General features: G+C 38.6%; 1 protein-coding gene across 3 annotated transcripts in view; it reads right to left on the reverse strand.

The window, feature by feature from the left end:
* Positions 1–206: 206 nt before the first annotated feature.
* Positions 207–21,084, reverse strand: part of LOC117400408 (F-box/LRR-repeat protein 2-like) — a 76,445-nt gene continuing 55,567 nt past the window's right edge. For all 3 annotated transcript variants that reach the window (XM_034916553.2, XM_034000320.3, XM_059022871.1), the window contains 10 exons: positions 12,743–12,811; positions 12,559–12,654; positions 9,962–10,088; positions 7,052–7,126; positions 5,607–5,737; positions 4,111–4,171; positions 3,979–4,023; positions 3,577–3,633; positions 2,775–2,987; positions 207–2,446 (listed from right to left, as the gene is read on the reverse strand). In XM_034916553.2, coding sequence (XP_034772444.1) covers positions 2,339–2,446; positions 2,775–2,987; positions 3,577–3,633; positions 3,979–4,023; positions 4,111–4,171; positions 5,607–5,737; positions 7,052–7,126; positions 9,962–10,088; positions 12,559–12,654; positions 12,743–12,811 — 982 coding nt within the window. In that variant the 3' untranslated portion in view covers positions 207–2,338. The remainder of the gene's footprint in view (positions 2,447–2,774; positions 2,988–3,576; positions 3,634–3,978; positions 4,024–4,110; positions 4,172–5,606; positions 5,738–7,051; positions 7,127–9,961; positions 10,089–12,558; positions 12,655–12,742; positions 12,812–21,084) is intronic.

Raw genomic sequence — 21,084 nt, forward strand, 5'->3', positions numbered from 1 at the left:
CATAGTGAATAAAACCAATGTTTAACAGAGGTGCAGCTTTGAAACACTGAGAGTACATGACTTCTGCATAATGAATCAATGAGCCCTGGACGGGTGGGGGCACCCTGTGTACACTAAAGCATACATGACAAATATTCTGCCCAACCCTTCATTAACCTTGGGAAACCCTTTCAAATTATTTTCAAAAGATACATAAAAAACACAAATCGTTTATGATAACAGTATTTATTCAATAAACTTTCAATTATAGTAACAGCCAGAGCAATTTGACTATCGATCACCTTATTTTTAACATAAAAAAGTTATGTTAAATCACTTACCTAGGGAGAGCATTTGTATCAATGAAAAGGATAAAAATGCACTCTCAGTGTTAACACTCTGTAAGCACAAGTAATGTTGGCATACATTTTTCATCAAGTACTATCTCCCTAAGGTATTTGGGAGTTTAGCGACTTGTACAAGTATTCTTTCAGGAAAAGAAACAGAAAAACAAAACAATAGTGCTTTGCTAACAAACAGATTTCTTAAGCAGATATGACCACACAAGTTGTCAGGTTACACCCAAAATAATACAAGGGGCTACAGCCTTTAACTGCCCTTACCGTACATTATTGTTGATAAAATCAACCAGTTACAAGATTTGACTTTCTTAAGAACATGCCACGTCTTAAAACAAGTGCAATTAAATTATGCATTGTCACATTTGCATTTCAATGGAGGCATGTTTTTAAAGATTATTAAGGTATCGGTTTTCATGAACTGCAGAAAAAAAAAGTACTGCGTTTATTTTTTTAATTTTTTTTCTCCAGCTACAGCATCAGACTGCATAGCAGTAACACATGTAATAATTCAGGAGTCCAAAAGGGGATCACGCCTGCGATTCCTACTCTTCTACACCCAACTGGCTTTGTAACATCCAAGGTTCAAAATGAAATCCCATCATCTTTAGAAACAGCAAGGCTGACCTTGGTCTACTAGTGAATGTAAGCAGTAATTTAAGAAAAAAAATGGTTTCCAAATTCAGAAAGAATTGATAATTATTTTTAAAAAGCTATTTTCTGGTTGGGTGCAGAAGAGTATTTTATTGCAGTAATGCGCAACACTGTTTACTTAATAGCGACTTCTTTACATACTTGAACAGTTTTTTAAAAACACTGTGAAACTTGTCAGTATCCCCTTAGTATTTCCTACAGAGTAATGTTGTAAAATGTTCCCAGTGGAAATGTTACTTAATTGCTTAATCAAGGTCTGGAAATAATAATAAAGTATAGGGTACAGCTAAAGCCCAAATCTAGGGCTGTTACAAGGAGCATTGCTGTTTATCTTCATTAAAGTGTATATCAACTATTAAAATATTAATATACTGTACATTTATACATGAGTACATTTTTAAATATATGTTTGTTTAAATATTCTAATAGTTGCAGGCAAGTTCACATTTTTATATTTAAAACAAGTTAATCATATTTTTATTGTAATATCTGTCCGTTTAGTTGTGGGATGATCTCTGTTTTACATTGGGGTTAAAAAAAAAAAAAAAACAAAAAAAAAAAAACACATACTTGGCTGACATTCACCTCTAATAATGTCCAATGGGAATAGTTCAGACCTGAACAATAACAAAATATGAATGTTCCACTTAAGTTCTATTCCAGGTGTTAGTTGAAAATGCATGTTGTGTTATAATGCATGTTGAGCTGTTACTTTTGTTGTGTTATAAACGCATGTTGAGCTGTTACTTTTGTTGTGTTATAAACGCATGTTGAGCTGTTACTTTTGTTGTGTTATAAACGCATGTTGAGCTGTTACTTTTGTTGTGTTATAAACGCATGTTGAGCTGTTACTTTTACCTTGCTTCCAGAAATCTCGATCCAGCCCACCTGTCTTTAACCAACACATGTAAAATGTTTTGCACACCACATTACAAACGTCCTGTTCAGCGCTGTGCTGCTGCCAATAGTACCACATTATTGTTACATTACCTTAAGGGACACAATAACACAAAGGGGTACTTGGACTTAAGTTAAGTGCAGACTTATTGAAATGGAAGCATTGGCTGATAAACCATGAGAAATTGCTTTTTTGTTTTCTCCTCCACAGACTTTCCATCTGCTATGGTCTTCCCCACGTCTCTCCCCCCACCCCACCCCCCTTCCATATGTAGCACACCGTAGTGACCTCAAGAGGGTCCAGGACTCATTGCGAAACCTCTGCAAGGGCTTTCTCTTCCTCCTCCTTCCCCCAGGTCTGGCAGCCTTCAGATTATCACCAGCATTATAATGATCATCATTCACACTAACAGTATATGTTACACAGATCTGCTCCAGGGAGTCCACTGTCAAAGAATGATGCAGCATCTACAGAGGCGCTGGCCGCTGCCGCCCACCGAGGGAGGGGGGGTGACAGGGGCAAAGTAGGCGTGAACCTTGATCTCCGGCAGGTGTGCCTGCAAAAAAAAAAAAAAAACACATCCAATGAGCACAGTGCTAGGTGTAAAATCAGTGAATATGTGGGAAAACAAATATTTTTAAACATGCAATGTATAACAGTCAGCTTTTTTATTTATATATATATATTTTTTTTCATTAGTGATTTCTCTTATTAGTTGTCAAGATGGATCTTTTAGCCAAAAAAGGTTGGACAGCTCTAGTATAATATCCATAACTATTAAACACCCAATAGTGCCAAATGTAGAACTACTCAAAAAGACGTTCAATAAGAAATGTATCGACTAGAAGTCTTTCTCAATGCCTTGACGAAGCCCGCCCCCTTACCCGGATCCTCTTGATTCCCGCGCGGGTCACCTGCTGGCAGTCGTACAGCTCAATCCTCTCCAGATTGGGGCAGCTCTTCAGGTGCTCCAGGGTGAGGTCAGTGATCAGGGGACAGTTGTCCAGCTCCACCACCTGCAGCCGCTCGTGTCCGCAGGCGCTGTTACTGAGGTGGCGGATCCCGTCATCCGTGATGAGCTCACAGTGAGATAAACTCTGAAACACAGTGGCTTACTTTAAAATGCATTCACAAATCATGTGCCACCTGCATGAAAGCAGCACACTTGTTTCTACATCCTGATAAAGCTGGCAATGTGTAAACTACCAGCAGTAAACTGAACTGTTCAAAAACTACTGGTGCAGTATATTAAATAAAAAAAAAAAAAAACTAACGACATTACTTTTCAATTGGATGTTAAACATTTCTTCACATTTTACGACAGTAAGTTAGACAAAAATAGATACGTAAGTAAAAATTTGCACACGTGCTCCTGTGGTTGAATAGATTGTGAAAACCTTGTGGCTAAAACACCATCTTAAGCACACATCAACTGCCAGATAAGTTTCACTTTTATCAAACATTCTAAAAAAAACTAGGAGGTAACTTACACAAGCTAACTAAGAATAAGAATAAACTAAAATATTATTTTGGCAATAAAACAGCTTTTTTATTGTTAGTGATGGTAATAAGGTTAGAGGTTAGTTACTGTATATATACAACAACTCTTAATTGAACGTCACCTGCCTTTTGTTGACTTTTAAAAATGTTACTAAGAACACAAATAAGAGCAGACAGAAAACTCACCAGAGCCTGGAGCCTGGGACAGTGAATAGAGAGCTGGACAAGAGTGTTATCAGTGACCTGGGGAAGGCAGATGAGAGGGAGGAGCCCTGTATTAGAAAAGACAAGCGTCTCCACCCAGGTAGCATGCTAACAATAATACTAATAATAATTGAACAACAACACTTGTATTATCTAACAGTGTGTAGGGGGTTCAACACTACAGAAAAAACTCCCTGTGCACTGCATTTGGTGTTTGGGTTCTTGTTGAAAAAACAGGTAGACAGGCCCCTTTTCAAACACAAAAAAACATCCAGTAGAAGCTATTTAAGATTTTTGGAGGCAATCATATATATATATATATATATATATATATATATATATATATATATATATATATATATATATTATTTTATTACTTCTCACCAGAATACATTCTTCTAAATCCATCTTCTCCAGTTCATGACAATTCTGAAACAAAACACACATCCTGACTGGTTATTAACTTTTAATTTAATATGAAACCATAATATGTGCACTGCAGCACAACAAACTCACCCTGGCTAAAACTGTGAAACCAGCGTCTGTCAAATGGGAACATCTTGCAGCCTCAAGAATTCTAAAAAACAAAAAAACAAAAACAACAACAACAAACAAAAAAATAAAACAGCTATTTCCAATGTCCTGACTTGAGCTAGGTTTCCTAAATCAACAATGTTAGCAGTGGCAGTTACTTTCTAAACCTAGTTAGGTTGTCCTGACTAAGAACCTCCTTGTTCTTTATTGTCATGTCTGAATTAAAGCTCAATGTTACTTTGATGTCATTGACTGAACCCATTTAAAATCATTCCTTTCTGGGCTACAGTGTGAATTAATGTAGGCAAGAACACTAAAGAGCGAGTGAAGTGCTGTTTAATATGCCAGGCTTTGGATGTACAGACTTTGAGAGTGATATACAAACACGTTCTTTAAATGAAGGGACATTTTCCAGGCCATCATATCAATGCAATGAGAAGCTCTGAGCTCTCCCACTCCCTTTCACACTGCCTGGTCAATCGTTCCATCAAACAGCATTAGGTTTCACCCTCTATTCCTTGAATATTGTAAAAGCAAGCAAAGTGCACTGCGCAGGCCTTGTTTGATTAAGGAAACCTGCTACCAGCAGCACCACACTACAGGTTTGGGAAGTGTGTAAACTTGTGTAATGAACCTGCTTTATTAGGTGTGGGATGTGCCATCTCTTTAGGCTAAGCTTAAACAGTCCACCCCCTTGAGATATTTCATATCCTTTCTTTACTTGTTAATAAATAAATAAACAATTTGAACGCATTGTGTTCTCACAATACAGAGCTACATTATTAAGCTGAAAAGAGGAAAGTAAAGGAAGTTCTAGTTGACATTTCTCTCAACGTCACAGGACTGGAGACATTACAGCTGCTGCCAGTGTTCCGGCTATTCCTCAAATTCACACTCTCTTAAATTCAAACATTTAAACGACACAGCTTAAAAGCTTCATGCTTGTGGGTGACTGTCAACTACACAGATGTACAAGAACACTTTGTTCCCCTCTACGTCTATACAGAGCTGAATTACAGCAGAGGCACTCCTGATAAAATAAGGGTTTTACTGCGGACAAATGAAGCTACTGGGAGACGATCACTGTAGTCCCCTAACCAGGATCCAACTACATCTGAATGGATTACAAGGACATCTACTCTTGTTGTATTGCAATCTGCCATTTCTTTTTAAATTACACTACAGCAAGACTGTCAGAATCAACATTATATAAAATACAAATCAGTTGGGACTGAACCTTTAAATGGTTGGTGATGAAACAGAAACACGTCATTATTTAATTTTTTTTTTTTTTTCTTAGCTCTTTACCTAGAGCTCCAATGTCTGGTGGCTTTGAATCAATGGAGGTTGGGGTCCCGTTGGTTTCTTCCAGATGACTAAGTTACAAAAGCCCAGGTGGCTATTATAACAATACTGAGAGAAGTCTGAACCATTTTAGACTGTGACATATATCCTGTACCGTCCTGGCGAGTACTCACTTGAGTCTGGGGCAGTTGAACCCAAGGGCTGTCAGGGAAGCGTCAGTGATGTTTGAACACCCGGAGAGACACAGAATTTCAAGTTTATGGCATCCTCTGGATAAGCTTACTAATCCCTCATCTGAGATCAGCTACAAATTGTAAAAGGAATACACACGTGTTAAAAATACTACTGGATTTTAGTTTAAACATTAAAATAACTGAAAAACAGATGAGTGGTCATAAGAGGTATTTATTTTTTTTACCCCGTTTTTCTCCTAATTTGAAATATTCAATTAATTTAGGCTCAGCTCACCGCTACCACCCCCGCGCTGACTCAGGAGCGGTGAAGACTAACACATGTTGTCCTCCGAAGCGTGTACCGTCAGCCGACCGCTTCTTTTCACTCTGCAGGCCCACCATGCAGCCACCTCAGAGCTACAGCATTGGAGGACAACACAGCCCTGAGCAGCATACAGGCAAGCCCGCAGGCGCCCGGCCAGTCCACAGGGGTCGCTGGAGTGCGGTGAGCCAAGGACACCCTGGCCGACCTAAGCCCTCTCCACCCGGGCGGTGCTCGGCCAATTCTGCACCGCCCCTTGGGAGCTCACGTCCATGGTCGGCAGTGGAATAGCCTGGACTCGAACCGGCAACCTCCAGGCTATAGGGCGCTTCGTGCATTCCACACGGAGCGCCTTTGCCAGATGCACCACTGTCTGGGGCTATTCTGTCTGGCCAAGCCACAGCTGGATTTTATTAGAGTATTTTATAGCACTGATAAATCCTCTTGGACTACCTATTTTTTTGGGGAAATACCGGGATAACCACAGATAGATAATACAATCCAGGGAGGCTTTATCCCCGTGGGGTAGAGGTTGATAAAATCGACCCCTAAGCCACCAAACATTCACTTGTGACCTAATCTGATTCCGAACCCTGGACTCAAGGGCATGATTTTCAGTGAGGAGGAAAGATTTTGTTTTGTATAGCATTGGAAGTAAAATCTCTTTACTTCTGTTCAGTCTAAGTCAATCACAAATATCACACATGAACAGTAAAACATCTATCCTTTATAGTTAATCTATTATAGCCATTCTGTTTGAAGAGACTGTATAACATAATTTGCAAAAAAGAACACATACCCATTTCCAATTTTGGGAGAATAAGTTATATAAAAGGGTGAGCGTGTTATACAAGGTGCTCACTATACTAAGATAACGGTATTTTAAAGGGTATTTGCTATGAGGTGTGTATTATACAAGGCATATAAGCCAAGGCTGCACAGTTATGCTCATTATACACAGGGCGTATGTTATATTTCAAATTCTCTCATCCACCTGCAACCTTGCATCCTCAATGTATTGATCCATACATTTCTCTGAGTTCCAAGGTAAGTAGTCCCAAAGAGACAAAAGCTCATGCCCATGCTTAACTGTACTGTTAAAATAAAACCAAACACTGCTTACTGTACAAGACTGCATGTTGATCGTCATGAGTTCTGGACAATGCTTGTGAAGATGCTTCAGTGCTTCATCATCGAGCTGCAAACCAGGGGCAAAGACAGTTGTACGTGTCAATTAGTATTTCACGGATGGCGTTTTTGCTTTCTCCTTCCACCCTCCACAACCTGCTCAACCACCCTGGCCTAGCAGCACAGACAGCGGCTTGGAGAGAGCTGGATGAAGTCGCTGGAGGTTAACTCCACAGCCCCCAACCCATCATCAGTGCCTGCTCCTGGGGTAACCATTTCTGTTGGGTTAATGGGGTGGGGGGGGGGCACACCCAGCTCCCAGGATTTCGTAAGCCCTTTTTGAGTCTTAAAGGAATACTCTCATAACTTCTTTTGGTGATTTCCAGAAAAGGAAATCAGCAGTTTTTTTGTTAGTATTATTATTATACATTTTTTTGGAGCTGCTGAAATTTCATTAATACTATGTTCCTGTGGCAGGCTGTCAGTTTAATAAAAGTGCTCACAGTGCCTGTGCAAAAACACAGCCACAGTATGCTGAGCACAAACCATAGGAGGGAACAGTTGCCGACTGTCAGGATAGCATTATATTAGATTAGGCTGTAAATCTTAATAGATTAAACTGGGTAAACGGTCGTTAAAACCGGTTGTGAAAAAGTTAATTTGATTTAGTATTTATTATAATATTCATCTTAGATTTTAGAATTTGAAATTTATCTTCACATGCAGCATCCATGCCTCAAGATACATTCAATGGTAAAACCAATGCAAGGCTTCCATAAAACAGGACATGTTTGGTCAGATGGTATGCAAAGTGCACAGCTGTTTATTTATATTTTCATTCATCGTTTAAACAGCTTTACTATTACGACAGAATGTGCAAACATCACATGCAGCATTTCTAACTGGGATCAAATAATTATCACGTGCCATGTTAGAGCCACATGGTGCGTTGTTAATTAATCACCATGTATATTAAATAAATATGCCGGCCTTGCGTTGCTGAATCACTAAATACACAGCATTAACTCCCTGGAGAGTAGTGTAAAGAAAAGCTGAGTACATATTATGTTTACTTCTGTAAAAAATAAATGAATATACTTTTTATCAAGTATGTTCTGAGTGTTAAACGAACAAAAGAAAACATAAGATACCAGGAGGAGTGCTTTCATCGGGTACATAGGGGTCTTGTGGCTTTTTAATTAAATGTAGCAACACACAGGCTCTCGTTGTCAATGAGTGAGAGAGTTACTGCAGATTCTAAGAGCGAAAGTGTAATCTACCTCTCCAGATATTCTTTCTATTTTCATCAGTATATCAAAGGTATGATGGAAATATGACATTGCAGCCATTCTGCATGGAGCCACATGAAGCACAGAGGTAGATGTACTAAAGTGTCGCGCCTGTCGCAATGGTTAGAAACCAGTTGCAAATGAGTTGGAAGTCTAGGGTGAAATGTACCAAACAAGCGCAATGCTGTTAGGGACTATTTAGGGAATGCTTTGTGGCAGCAGGTTTTCTTTGGAATTCAGCCTTAGATTAATATGTAATTATGGGCGTTCCTGCATAAATTCGCAAAAATGGGGTGGGGATGAGGGTTCTCAAATATTATAATGAGATGTACTAAAGCTGCTGGCAATTGTGACACTTGCATCGATTTGTTCAGAACTTTTGAAAGCACGCTTTAAACCGTTGCAATTGTTGCTGGCATTTCCCAGTCTGCTTTTTCTCGTGCGTTGCCAGTTGTGCTCAATGTACTTTTGAGCTGACACAAGCCTTGAAAACAAATTTCTGGTTTCCCCAACATGTTGGAAGCAATAGACTGAACACATGTGCCGCTAACCCCTCCAGCTCATTCTGAGCATCTGTATAGGAATAGAGAACACACCTATTCTATTAATGTGCAGGTGGTTTGTAATTGTGCAGTTTAGCGCTGCACCATTGACTAACTTAAATAAAAACGGACAGTATACATTTGGCTTACAGGCTACTCATGATAATACAAATTTGTGGTATAATGCAAAATTTGTTGCTGGTCCCTTGAAATTCATATTAACTGAGAATTGACTGTCCTCCTGTGAGTATCATAACTTGTCAATGCAGCACCATGATCTATGTTGTGTCAACTGTCTAGGCTACCAAGTAGGCCAACTTTAAATAAATAAATAAATAAATAAATAAATAAAAGCTAAAATCAATTAGTTTACATTTAAATTAATCTTCTATTGGCATTGTACACCAATGTGTACAATGCAGCAGCATGATTTATTTTGTGTTACTGGTAGCCTACAGACTAAAGTAGAAAGAAAGTGCGCTAGGTATTCATTTGATTTTACTACTGTACTGCATAGGCCTACTGTACAGATTGATATTTGTACATAATGTAATGTGTAGCCTACCCAAAACACATTAGTGTTATTTGTTATTTTCAGCACAATTATTTATACATTTAAAATACAGTGAGCACTATAAATGAATGTGTTTGCAATTTTATTGCACTTTGTTTTTTAATTTTTTTTTAGTTTAGCGAGGATCTACTGTATGATTATGAAATGCTTTTTGATAGAATTGTTTTTATTTTTTTTTATTTGGGGCCCCACTATAGAATCTGATGGGATAAACTGCCTTTCATTATTTATTCGAAAAAAAGTTGCACGACTCTCGCAATGCTAGGGATCTTGCTAAGAGGATGCAGCGAATATTTAAATTAGTGTATCGTGGCTCTCTTGAGTAACATATTTTCTTGGTACATACGACAAAATGTACACTTTGCGAACTGTCGCAACGAAAATGCAAATTGCGATACGTTTGCGCTGTGACTGGCCCATCTTAGTACATCTACCCCATAGTCTACAGATTGCAATCAGTATCAGACAGCTGTGAAATAAGAATGGTTTTCCTCACCAACCTGTGTGCAGCCTCGAAGAAATAAAGCTCTGAGACCGCCACATCCTCTCACCAGAGCTTCAATACCATCCTTAGTCATTTGGTCACACCAGGAAATGTTCAGGTGCTCCAGATTTTTGCAGCCCTCACTGAAGTGAAAAAATATAGCAATTGTCCCCCAAGATTGTGTAATCAGAAAAAAAACACAAAAAAAAAAAAATTTTAAAAAATTTTTATTTCTTTTCATTAACAGACACAAACCTTCCAACACTTCAGAATTTGCCTTGTTTGTCCATCTTAGAGTCTCGCCATTTTGAACATACAATTACCAAGGTGGTAAATTATTTATATCACTTGAAATAATACAGTATTACACTCACCACATTCAAACACTTTAAAATACTGTTCTAAAACATACAATCAAGGCACATATTGGTATTTATATTTCAAATTTAAACAAAACTATGTGTGATCCACTGGGGAATCTAAAGAAATCTCACAACTAGGAATTGCATACAAATCCTTTACGGATCTCTATACAGTATCATCCATGCACCCAGAATTGGGCTTGGTCGGCAATCACCTCTCAAGGTTTTGCAAGAAGTGGTGTTGTTGTCTGACTGACCAGTAGGGGTCACACTTCCCTCTTTCAGCATGCTGTTAGGTGGTGCTGTGAAGTTCTGAATCCTGTCTGTCACTAACTGAGATCCAATCTACTCTGAAATGACCCATTCTATCCTTTCAAAAATAAACAAGGAGTGTTAAATATCCAGGTGTCCGGATTCCCCTGGCAAATTCAATTTAAAAGGTTTTGAATATCTGACCCCTCAACAGGGACTGCATATACAGACAGCACTCATTTATCCAACGTCTCGCATCACAGGTTCGTTCCCCTGACAGACAAATTCAAGTTTATGAGATGACTTATGAAACATCCACTAGATTGAGATGCTGAACCAGTAAAATGATAAGATTTAACACCATTATCCCAGAAATCACCACTAAAAGCACATAGGTTTTGTATAAAAATGTAACTTACAATTACATGCACACAGTTTATACTGCAATTTAACTTACAGCGCTGGAAAAACAGCATTCTGTACCATACAGGAAACAATTGGTATTTCAACAAACTGTGAAATACACATTAAAACAAAAAAATACATCACACGTACAGCTTGCAACACTGAAATGTATAGTAATGGGAAAAAAATATATATAAACATATTGTATCATACAATAATGCGCGAGCGCATGACACGAGTACTGGCAGCTAGCACTTGCTTTTACTTTGCCAAAAGCAATATCGGCAACGATACAGAAACTTTTAACTTTGTTCAGTAAGTTAACAAATACAAATAAATGCTTTTTAACCAATAAAATCAACAATCTAGTATAAAGCAACAAATTAAAATATCAGCAGGATATCTACAGTTCAGTAGTTACTGACGTCTGCATTCCCGCCGCTTGCTGCTTGTTTTTTACCCAGGCGCATTTCTTGGGACGTTTGCAACTCCCTCCTGGCTGGCCTCCCTGCGTCCACCACCCATCCGCTCCAGCTCATCCAGAACTCTGCTGCCCGCCTGGTGTTCTCTCTGCCTCGTTTCGCCCACGCTACTCCACTACTCCGCTCGCTCCACTGGCTCCCGATCACCGCTCGCATCCAGTTCCAGACTCTTGTACTAGCCTACAGATGCCTTGACCAGACTGCACCCAGCTACCTCCAGACCCTCATCTCTCCCTACACCCCCACTTGACCTCTCCGCTCCGCCTGCACTAGAAGACTGGCTCTACCTCCGCTACGCTCCCCTGCCTCCAGAGCCCGCTCCTTCTCCACCCTTGCTCCGCAGTGGTGGAATGACCTTCCTACAGATGTCAGGACTGCCCAGTCCCTGACCACATTCCGGCGCCTCCTTAAGACTCACCTCTTCAAACAGCACCTGTAGAACTCCTCTGTTTGTATCCTGGGACACTATCACCCTTCATTTAAATGTGCTTTATTTTGCTCTTATCTGCCCCCTATTTTACTGCATTTAATCCTGTACTTCAGAGTACTGTAATCTGCCAAGTGTTTAACCTGTAGTATTTTGTATTTAATCATATCTGATGTAACTATCACTATTATCTGCTGTATTATTGAATTGTGGTTTGTCACACTTGAACAAAAGTTATTGTATTTCTTGCTTTTATTGTATTACTTGTATTGTAACACTTGAAATGTATTTGCTTACGATTGTAAGTCGCCCTGGATAAGGGCGTCTGCTAAGAAATAAATAATAATAATAATAATTCATGAGAGTTAATAACAAGCAGTATAGTGCTAGTGCAACACAAACATTGTTGGAAAGCGTGTGTGATGGTTATCTGCAGTACTTTATAATGGAATCAATGTTACAGTGCAGACCAACAGCTAAATGAGATGAGAGTGATGGATTGATGAGAGGCATATAAAATGGGTGCTGACTGTAACAAAACAATATGGCCCAGCAGAACTAGCCTGCCCTGTATACATATCTTTAAAAAGTTTGACAACTATTACTACTACTACAATAATAATAATAATAATAATAATAATAATAATAATAATAATAATAATAATCTGGAGAATGGGAGTCTTACCTTACAGCTTTTAAAGAGTTGTTTGTTAGAGACACACAGGATGTCAAGTCCAGAAATTTCAGTTTGGAACAGAATTTGCTAAGGCTAATACACGTGCTGGAACAAGAGAGAAGATGTTACTATGATTCCTGTGGATCCCCAGCCCACAACAGCTCCAAAAACACTCCAATCAAACAGCACTTACCTGTCAGTGATTTTTGTGCAACCGTTGAGGATCAGATTTTCAATGTTTCTACAGTTCTGTGCAAATGTCCTACAAAACAAAAAAAGCAAGCCTGCCTTGTCACATCATCAAAACACAGGGAAATGGAACATGATTTAACAAATTGTGGATTTAATGTTAAAATGAATCACGCTAAACAGACAAAATATAACAAATATAAATAATCAAAAGTAAAGGAGTCTCATGTAGCCAGAATTTAGTTTTGGGGGGGTGGGGGGGTGGGGGGGTGGAGATTTTTGAACATGGGTAATAATTTATAAAAATATTTCTGCAAGTAAAAATGAACTACACTCCAAACTTGCAATGAACTCGAAATTGCCCTATTAAGATCTGTGGTGTTTCACCTTAAAAATCACATTTAGAAGCACTACTATGCAGTAATCAACATACAAATTAAATAACAGAAAGAATAACCTACCTAACCTGGTGTTTAGATCCCCAAGTCCATCCTCCTGTTTTTCATTGCAAACTTGTGGAGTGCTTATAGGTCTAAGTTTTACAACAGCCGTTTAAAGCATGACTCGCAGGGGACTAAAAACCAGGTGTCCTCAGAATAAGTCAAAAGCATTACTTTTTATTAACGAAAGTTGGTAAATTAAAAATTAAAATAGATGTTGTGCATGATTTGTAAACAATGAACCGGGTTTTTAAATAACTCATTTCATTGGACCTTCTTTTCCAAAGGCTACAATAACCATGTCGTCCTTTGAGTGATATGTATTTCTGTACATATCTTCAAATGCACCGTTAAAAGCATTTATTTTTTAAGAGTTGCCAATTATGTTTTGTATTTTCGGCCATCACCCAAGGCCATAATTTTTATATTAATCTTCGACTTGGACGTCTCATTGCATGTCAGTTTGTATGGAAGGCCATACATTTAGTACGCGTTTCAAATATTTAGCATGCATATTGATTTGGACCAATCAGAATACATAAAAAACTACGCATTCTAAATAAATGTAAATTATTTATGCATTTTCTACGTAGGGGCTGGTCATTTTACAGTAATACTAATGTAGTGGCTGGCTATTTTAGATAGATAGATAGATAGATAGACAGATAGATAGATAGATAGCCCAAAGGACATTTATAATTTCTAGAAATTCATTGAAAACAAAGAATTTTACAAAAAATCTTTTGTAGCAAAAGATTTGCTTTTGTGGATGAGGAAAAAAAGTTACAAGAAATAGATGTCTATGGTTATTTATTTCAGCAATTTTTTGCAAAACTCAAAAAATGCTAATTCAAAAGTATTCATACCCTTTGATGATATGATAGTTTTGTCTACAAGGAGCCAGAAATTTCAAGATGATAATGCAGAACCTAATTCTAGAAAAGTCTAGACAATGCTGGATTGTAGGTGAACATTCTTAAAGAGTATAAGAGGGTTAGAGATAGGATGATTGCTGTCATTAACAATAAGTCAATATGGGAAAAAGTAAAGTGCTATAAATAAAATTATTTATTGTCATAATGCTGGAGAATGATACAAGAAGATTTCCAAGCATCTGAGTATCCCAATTACAAACTATTGTTTCTATTATCAAGAAGTACAAGACTAATGCTACTGTCACAACGCTCCCCCGGTCTGGAAGAAAGATGGTTCTTTCTTCAAAAACAAGTAGAAGAATTGTGAGGAAGGTTAATAACAATCCGAGATTGACTGCCAAAGATATTCAAAGTGAGTTGGCTGCAAGTGGGACTGGGGTTTCCATTGCAACCATAGGTCCAGTATTGCATGGTGAAGGTCTCAATGGTTGCAGGCCAAGGAAAGTTTGCAAAACAGCATACGAATGATGGATAGGAGTTCTGGTCAAAGGTTTTGTGGAGCAATGAGCTATTTGGTCATATTTTGTGTTTTATGTGGTGTGTACGTATTGGTGCACGGGGTATAATGTGGGCTATGTATCACAAGTGATTTAAAATATATATGTGTATTTAGGCACAGGGATTGCACAATCACTTCACGTGCAGATAAAATGGTTATTAGTATGTGGGCACGGGGATTGCACAAATTAGTTCACGTGCTGGGATTCAAGTGAATGATTAATTAGTAATTGAATCCCAGCACAGCTGTATATATAGAGGCATGAATCACTCACTCGGGGTTGGTGTTCAGAGTGGAGGACGGGAGAGAGAAGGAGTCAAAACTAAAACAATAGCTACTTGTGTTGAATTTCAGCCAGCGCGATACTTGTTTGTTTGTTTGTCCACTGTTGTTTGTCTATTTATTTTGGCCAACGTGCCGCTTTCTTTTGTGTGTAGTGTTTTGTTAAGTCATTTTATTTATAATAAACCGGTGCAACAGCACATTAATTCGTTATCCCAGTGCTGTCTATGTGTCCATCTCTTCCGGGTCTGACGTCACCACCAGCTAGCCTGGTCACAGGCGTACAAAGAAAAGAACACCATACCTACTGTCAAGCATGGTGGTAATATTCTATGGGGCTGTTTTTCCTCTAATGGCCGAGGAAATTTTATTCCAATACATGGTAAAATGGATTCCACAGCATACCAAACGATATTGGCAAATCATTTGAAACCCTCTGCTACAAAACGTGGTTTAAAGCACAACTGGACGTTCCAACACAACGACAAACCAAAGCACACATCAACATCTACTTCAGAATGGTTAAAGAAGAATAAAATCAAGGTTCTGGTATGGCCTAGTCAAAGTCCTGATCTAAATCCAATTGAGAATCTTTGCTGAGTTGAAGAAGGCTGTGCATAAGAGAAGTCATCGGAATTTGAATGAACTGGAACAATTTTGCATTGAAGAATGATCAAAACTTAATAAAGAATCATGCCAAAAGCTCATTGGCAAATATCCTAATCGTTTAAAAAACGTTATTATTTTTAAAGGTGCCTCAACTAGCTATTAATTTCAATATTTACAATGAACGGAACATATACTGTGTCGTCCAATGCTTATAATGAAACCATGTTTTCCCTTCATTGTAAAAAAAAAACGTGATTTGGTATAATTTAATTACAACTCTAATAATACATTTTAAATTACATGTTAGTTACAGTGAGGTTACCACTGAATTAAAGCGATTTCTAAGGCTCTGAAACTGCCGGTTGATGCTCGGTTCCGTGTATATCTATCTTTCACTAGACTTTACCCAGTGCCAAGTCCATATACCGCCATGAATTGAAGGGGAATGGCAGATGTAAAGCGACTTTTAATTGGATAATTTATTACACATACTATCTTCTTTAAATTCATTTGTTCTCATTTCATTTTCAGCGATCTGCTTGGCCAAATTAGTACACATAGTAATTAAAATTACAAGTACTAAAGTCAAATGAGAAAGTGTACTAAATATTTGAAACGCATACTAAATAACGTGTTTTTTGACCAGGATGGCCTTCCATAGCTCCAGCCCTGTAGTCGTGCGTGTGCAGTTCCTAAGTCACTTCGTCATTGTACGCTACAACCCGATCACAACTTTTAGTCACACTTAATGGAGTAACTTTATGTAATCTACCTCATATTGTTGTATGAAGAATTTATTTTAAAAGTAAACTTGCTATATCCTTAATCTGTATACCATTCTTAATGTGATATATTCTAAGATTCTCTGCACCATTTCAGTTTAGGCTGTGTGTGTATTGGCAAGCTCCTAGATACGTCACAGTCTGCGCACTGCTGCTGAGTGCTGGGAGTGTGTGAGCAAGTCGTATCATATTTCACTGGCCTGCCAGCTGCTTAGCGCAGCATGAGAGCTTTGACTTGTCTTTCTTTGCGTAGAAACTAAGAGATTTACCTTTCTGATTTCTGTTTAATATTTGTGTACTTAATAAAATACTTCTATTGATTAAACACGCCTAGTGCCTAACGTGTGTTCACAGTAAATCCTCGATTAAATATTTTTATAAGAGAACAAATCAACCTAGAAAAACTCTAAATTATTAATTATAGAATTGTTCTTACAGGACATAGAATTTTAAAACAGTTGAAGTGAAGCCCACATGTATGGACCTAATTAGGCCATGTAGTAATCTTTTTATGTAACAGCTATTGTGTAACTACAGTGAAGTTTCTTACTTAAGTGTAACAAACTGTTTCTCTTTTATTTCAGTTTGTGGCGGAGTGTCCCGCCATTTTGTTTATTATTTATTTTATATTATGATTTATGTTTATACTACGGAGAAGCCCCGCTTATTTGTTATCGTTTTGTATTTTAAAAACCTCGTGAGGATGCGTGACTGATCAGCTACTAATTATTTAACTAGCTGACAGTCACGCATCCTTACTAAACTCGTGCAGACTGTGGCCGAGGGGTAATAAGATAATTAACAGCTAGTTAACCCCTCGGCCAGAATATAAAAGCCTCCAGCTGTCCGCACTAAAGCGGAGAGTGTACAGAGGAGGGTACGGGACAGAGAGCAAGGAGAGATAGAAAGGAGAGATAGAAACAACTGCTAAGCGTGCTGGTTTTCACCAGCACGATACTTATTTGTTTATTTGATTTGTTTTGTTTAAATCTTTTGTTTGTTTATTATTTAATAAATCACTGAGCGCTGTAGCGCTGCAGTTTCACCACCGCCATTAATTGTTTGGTTTCTGTTTCTGGTCCGTGAGGTCACCACCCACATATCACTCAGCGACAGCTTGGTCACAGAGTTACATATCATTGGGGCAGTTTACAAGCAAAAACTGAAAAGCGTGACAACAGATCTCTCGCGCTTTTTTGGTCATGACAGTTCTGCGTCCACGTTTACATAAGAGTTTATTTTAGAGAGAGAGTTTAGTCGTCCAAATGCAAACGACCTCATTAATAATAAAATAATGGGAGGGTTTATTTAAATATCACCAAACACGCTGAAAAGAGGTGCTGCGCGATAAAGGATATTGTTCAAATAATGCATAGGGGTTTACATGAGGCTTTACGCGCTAGGCAGAGATTAAGAGAAAGTTACCCCTCATCTGTCTAGAATGCAAAAGGCTTGCAGTTAAAACGGTTCATGCTGCCAAGAAGAAGAAAATAATAATAGTTATTACTATTATTGTTTAGAATTAGTTGTTCTAGAAATGGTAGAAGTATCATGTGTACAAAAACCGACAGCACTCACCAATTCCCATTACTGCTTTTCTTATGCTTTTAGGCTACTGATGTCCTTTCACACACCCATATATATTAGTCTTAGCCAACTGCGTAACTGTTAATATGCTAACAAAAGCAGTATGCGTTCAATAATCACAAATATGTGTTAATGTGGAACAAATATATTAAAAACAACTCGGATGTGTTGGTTTCAAACACAGGTACTTTGTTGAAATATTAAAATTAATTATGCAGAAAATGTGGAAACACAAACGCTATTAATATAATAAATACATAATTTGTGTGTATTTGCTAATTAGTTATAAGGGTATACAAAATCATAGGCCTACTTACAACATAGTTGCGACAAAAATGGATGGATGGAGAAGACGCAGACAAACACTGGCTAGATTAAGTCTTGTATGGGAAGAACTCCTTCAGTCCCATGCAATGGATTTGCAGGAAAGGAATCGTGCATCTATTGCTTTTTCATCTAGAGCTTTCTTTCCAGCAGACACCCTCATCCACTTTGTTCGTATGTACAGACCTCTATTTGTGTATCGGCAGGAAAGACGAATGCGGGCACATCACCGTCCCTCTGTTTGGTGGGAGGAGGTTGTGCTTCACGAATCTTTCTCTGACGAACAATGAACTGAAACATTTCGGGTCATCCGAGCTACGTTTGTCCAACTGGTGGAACTTGTACGGGTGGACATGGAGCCGTCACCAATACATGTCCGTACACCTGTGCGCTGCAGAAGCGAGTGGGTATTGCTCTGTACAAACTTCTCGGACCGCTGATTCGGCAGGACTGCGAACAGCAGAACGGGTTCCCACCTCAGCGGGAGCTGGGGTAGGCACCTGCAGTTCTCTTGTTATTGTGTGCAGAAATTCGGCATGCAACGCAACCACCTCTTGGTGCTGTTGATCAGCGTGGTCCAGCCTTTCCAAAAGGTGGCTATATTGCCGATCCTGCCTGGCTGCGGTGCGTGCAATCAGACGGTACATCCTTCTGTGATCCAGGCGCATCAGACGATGCTCTTGGATCAGCAGCTACAGCGTTCAAACCAACTTTAATTTAAAGAACACCAGTTGTGAATTGCTTCACAGCTTTAGTTTTACATGTGAATCCTAAGAATAATATGTGAAAAACAAAACATATCGCATATGCGCACACACTTAGTCTGACATGCATAAAATGGCTTGATATCCCCAACCATTAGTTTTTTCACAAATTATTATTAGGATTCACATGTAAAACAGAAGCTGTGAAACAATTCACAACTGGTCTTCTTTAAATTAAAGTTGGTTTGAAAATGCTAGCTGCTGTGGTTGGGGATATCAAGCACTTTTAATTGAAGCTGGGACGGTAGTGTGTATATGCGATATGTTATTGTATTCACAAATTATTCTTAGGCGTCACAGCTAAAACACAGACTCAGGAAACAATTCACATTTGGCATCCTTTAAATTAAAGTTGGTTTGGACGCTTTAGCTACTGTGGTTGAGGAGATAAAGTCCTTTTATGCGTGGCTGAGGCTAAGCGTGCGTATGTGCGGTATATTATTATTTTCCAGAAATTATTCTTAGGATTCACATGTAAAACAGAGACTGTGAAACAATTCACAATTGGTCTCCTTTAAATTAAAGTTGGTTTGAGCACTCTAGCTTCTGTGGTTGGCGAGATACAGCCATTTTCATTCATGTCGGGTTAGCTTGAGTTGAATTATTATTATTATTTATTTCTTAGCAGACGCCCTTATCCAGGGCGACTTACAATTGTTACAAGATATCACATTATTTTTTACATACAATTACCCATTTATACAGTTGGGTTTTTACTGGAGCAATCTAGGTAAAGTACCTTGCTCAAGGGTACAGCAGCAGTGGGGGGCACCGGGGATTGAACCCACGACCCTCCGGTCCAGAGTCCAGAGCCCTAACCACTACTCCACACTGCTGAATATCAAACGAATATCAAACGTCAAGCTAACTTTACCGCGGTAGCATATTTTAGTTTAGAAAAGTAAATGATGGCTGACGCAGTTACCATATTGTATTGATGGGGCTGGTATTTCACAGGACGTCTGGGAGGATGGCATGGTCCGATGCCACTGCCACTGGCCGGTCACCCATTAACTGGTGCATTTCCTCCCAGAACCGAAATTGGGACCTCGAGCTTTAACCGGAGAACTGCAGACGTTTTCTCTCCTGTAGGTACAGATATTTCAGTTTCTTGAATTTATCTTGTACCTGCAGGAGCGTTCTATTTATACCAAGTTCAGCCAGAGCACTGGTAATACTGGTGAAAATGGTGTCATTTCTTTGGCGAGGTCGATCCAGTTCATCCATAACCCCCAGGTCCGCAATAATTTGGAAGAGGAACGAGTTTCCTCATCCGTCCAGCGGACCTGGTGTTGCGTGCTGTCAGAAGGGGTGGAAGCTTGAAACATCCTGCGGGAAAAAAGCTACATTATTCGTAGTATTATTATTATGATAATAATGCTGGTCATAACGATCTAGTAGTTCTTATGCATCGTTCATAATACACTGAAATGAATAAATAATGGTATAAATGAACATCTCTATATGCAATTTATATATAATTTAGCCGCGACCCTCATCAGGAGAAGCGGATTGATAATAATGGGTGGATGGATATTTAACTGATTTGTAGAAGTAAGACTGGGATAAGGAAAATCGTACTTACGCTACAGAGGAAAGAAAGATCGTATCCCAGAGGAGAGCGTTTTTTTACATAGGGGAAGTGGAGGAGGTATCGTGTTATTTCATGAAAGTCTATCGTTGATATTTTGCACGACTGTGGAGTTTGTTGCTATGGGACTAATTAGGCCAATTAGCACGCACTTTACCGTACTTTATCATGCTGTTTTTGCTGTGCACTTTTGGAACGAGCACAATCATGCGTCATTTGCGCGTGACACATCATGAATGCACTATAGTATCGCGATTAAAACTTGCATGTAAACCCCGCCACTGTGTTGAAGGCAGGAGAGCTGCCTACATTAAAATGCTGCTCACAATGTTGTCAGTTGTATCACCGTCCTTTTTGTAAGCCGTCTATACATAAGCCAAGGGACCAATATAGCATAAGGCGGCATTGGAGGTCCATCTTAAAATGGACAGTACAGTAAGGTTTGTTTCATGTTTAAATTTTAATTTATTTTTTAATTTTGTATGTAATATATTTATTTTATGCTTTCATCTTAGATGGAAAATAAGTAAAGT

This window comes from Acipenser ruthenus, chromosome 4, assembly GCF_902713425.1.
Source record: "Acipenser ruthenus chromosome 4, fAciRut3.2 maternal haplotype, whole genome shotgun sequence".
Classification (NCBI taxonomy): domain Eukaryota; kingdom Metazoa; phylum Chordata; class Actinopteri; order Acipenseriformes; family Acipenseridae; genus Acipenser; species Acipenser ruthenus.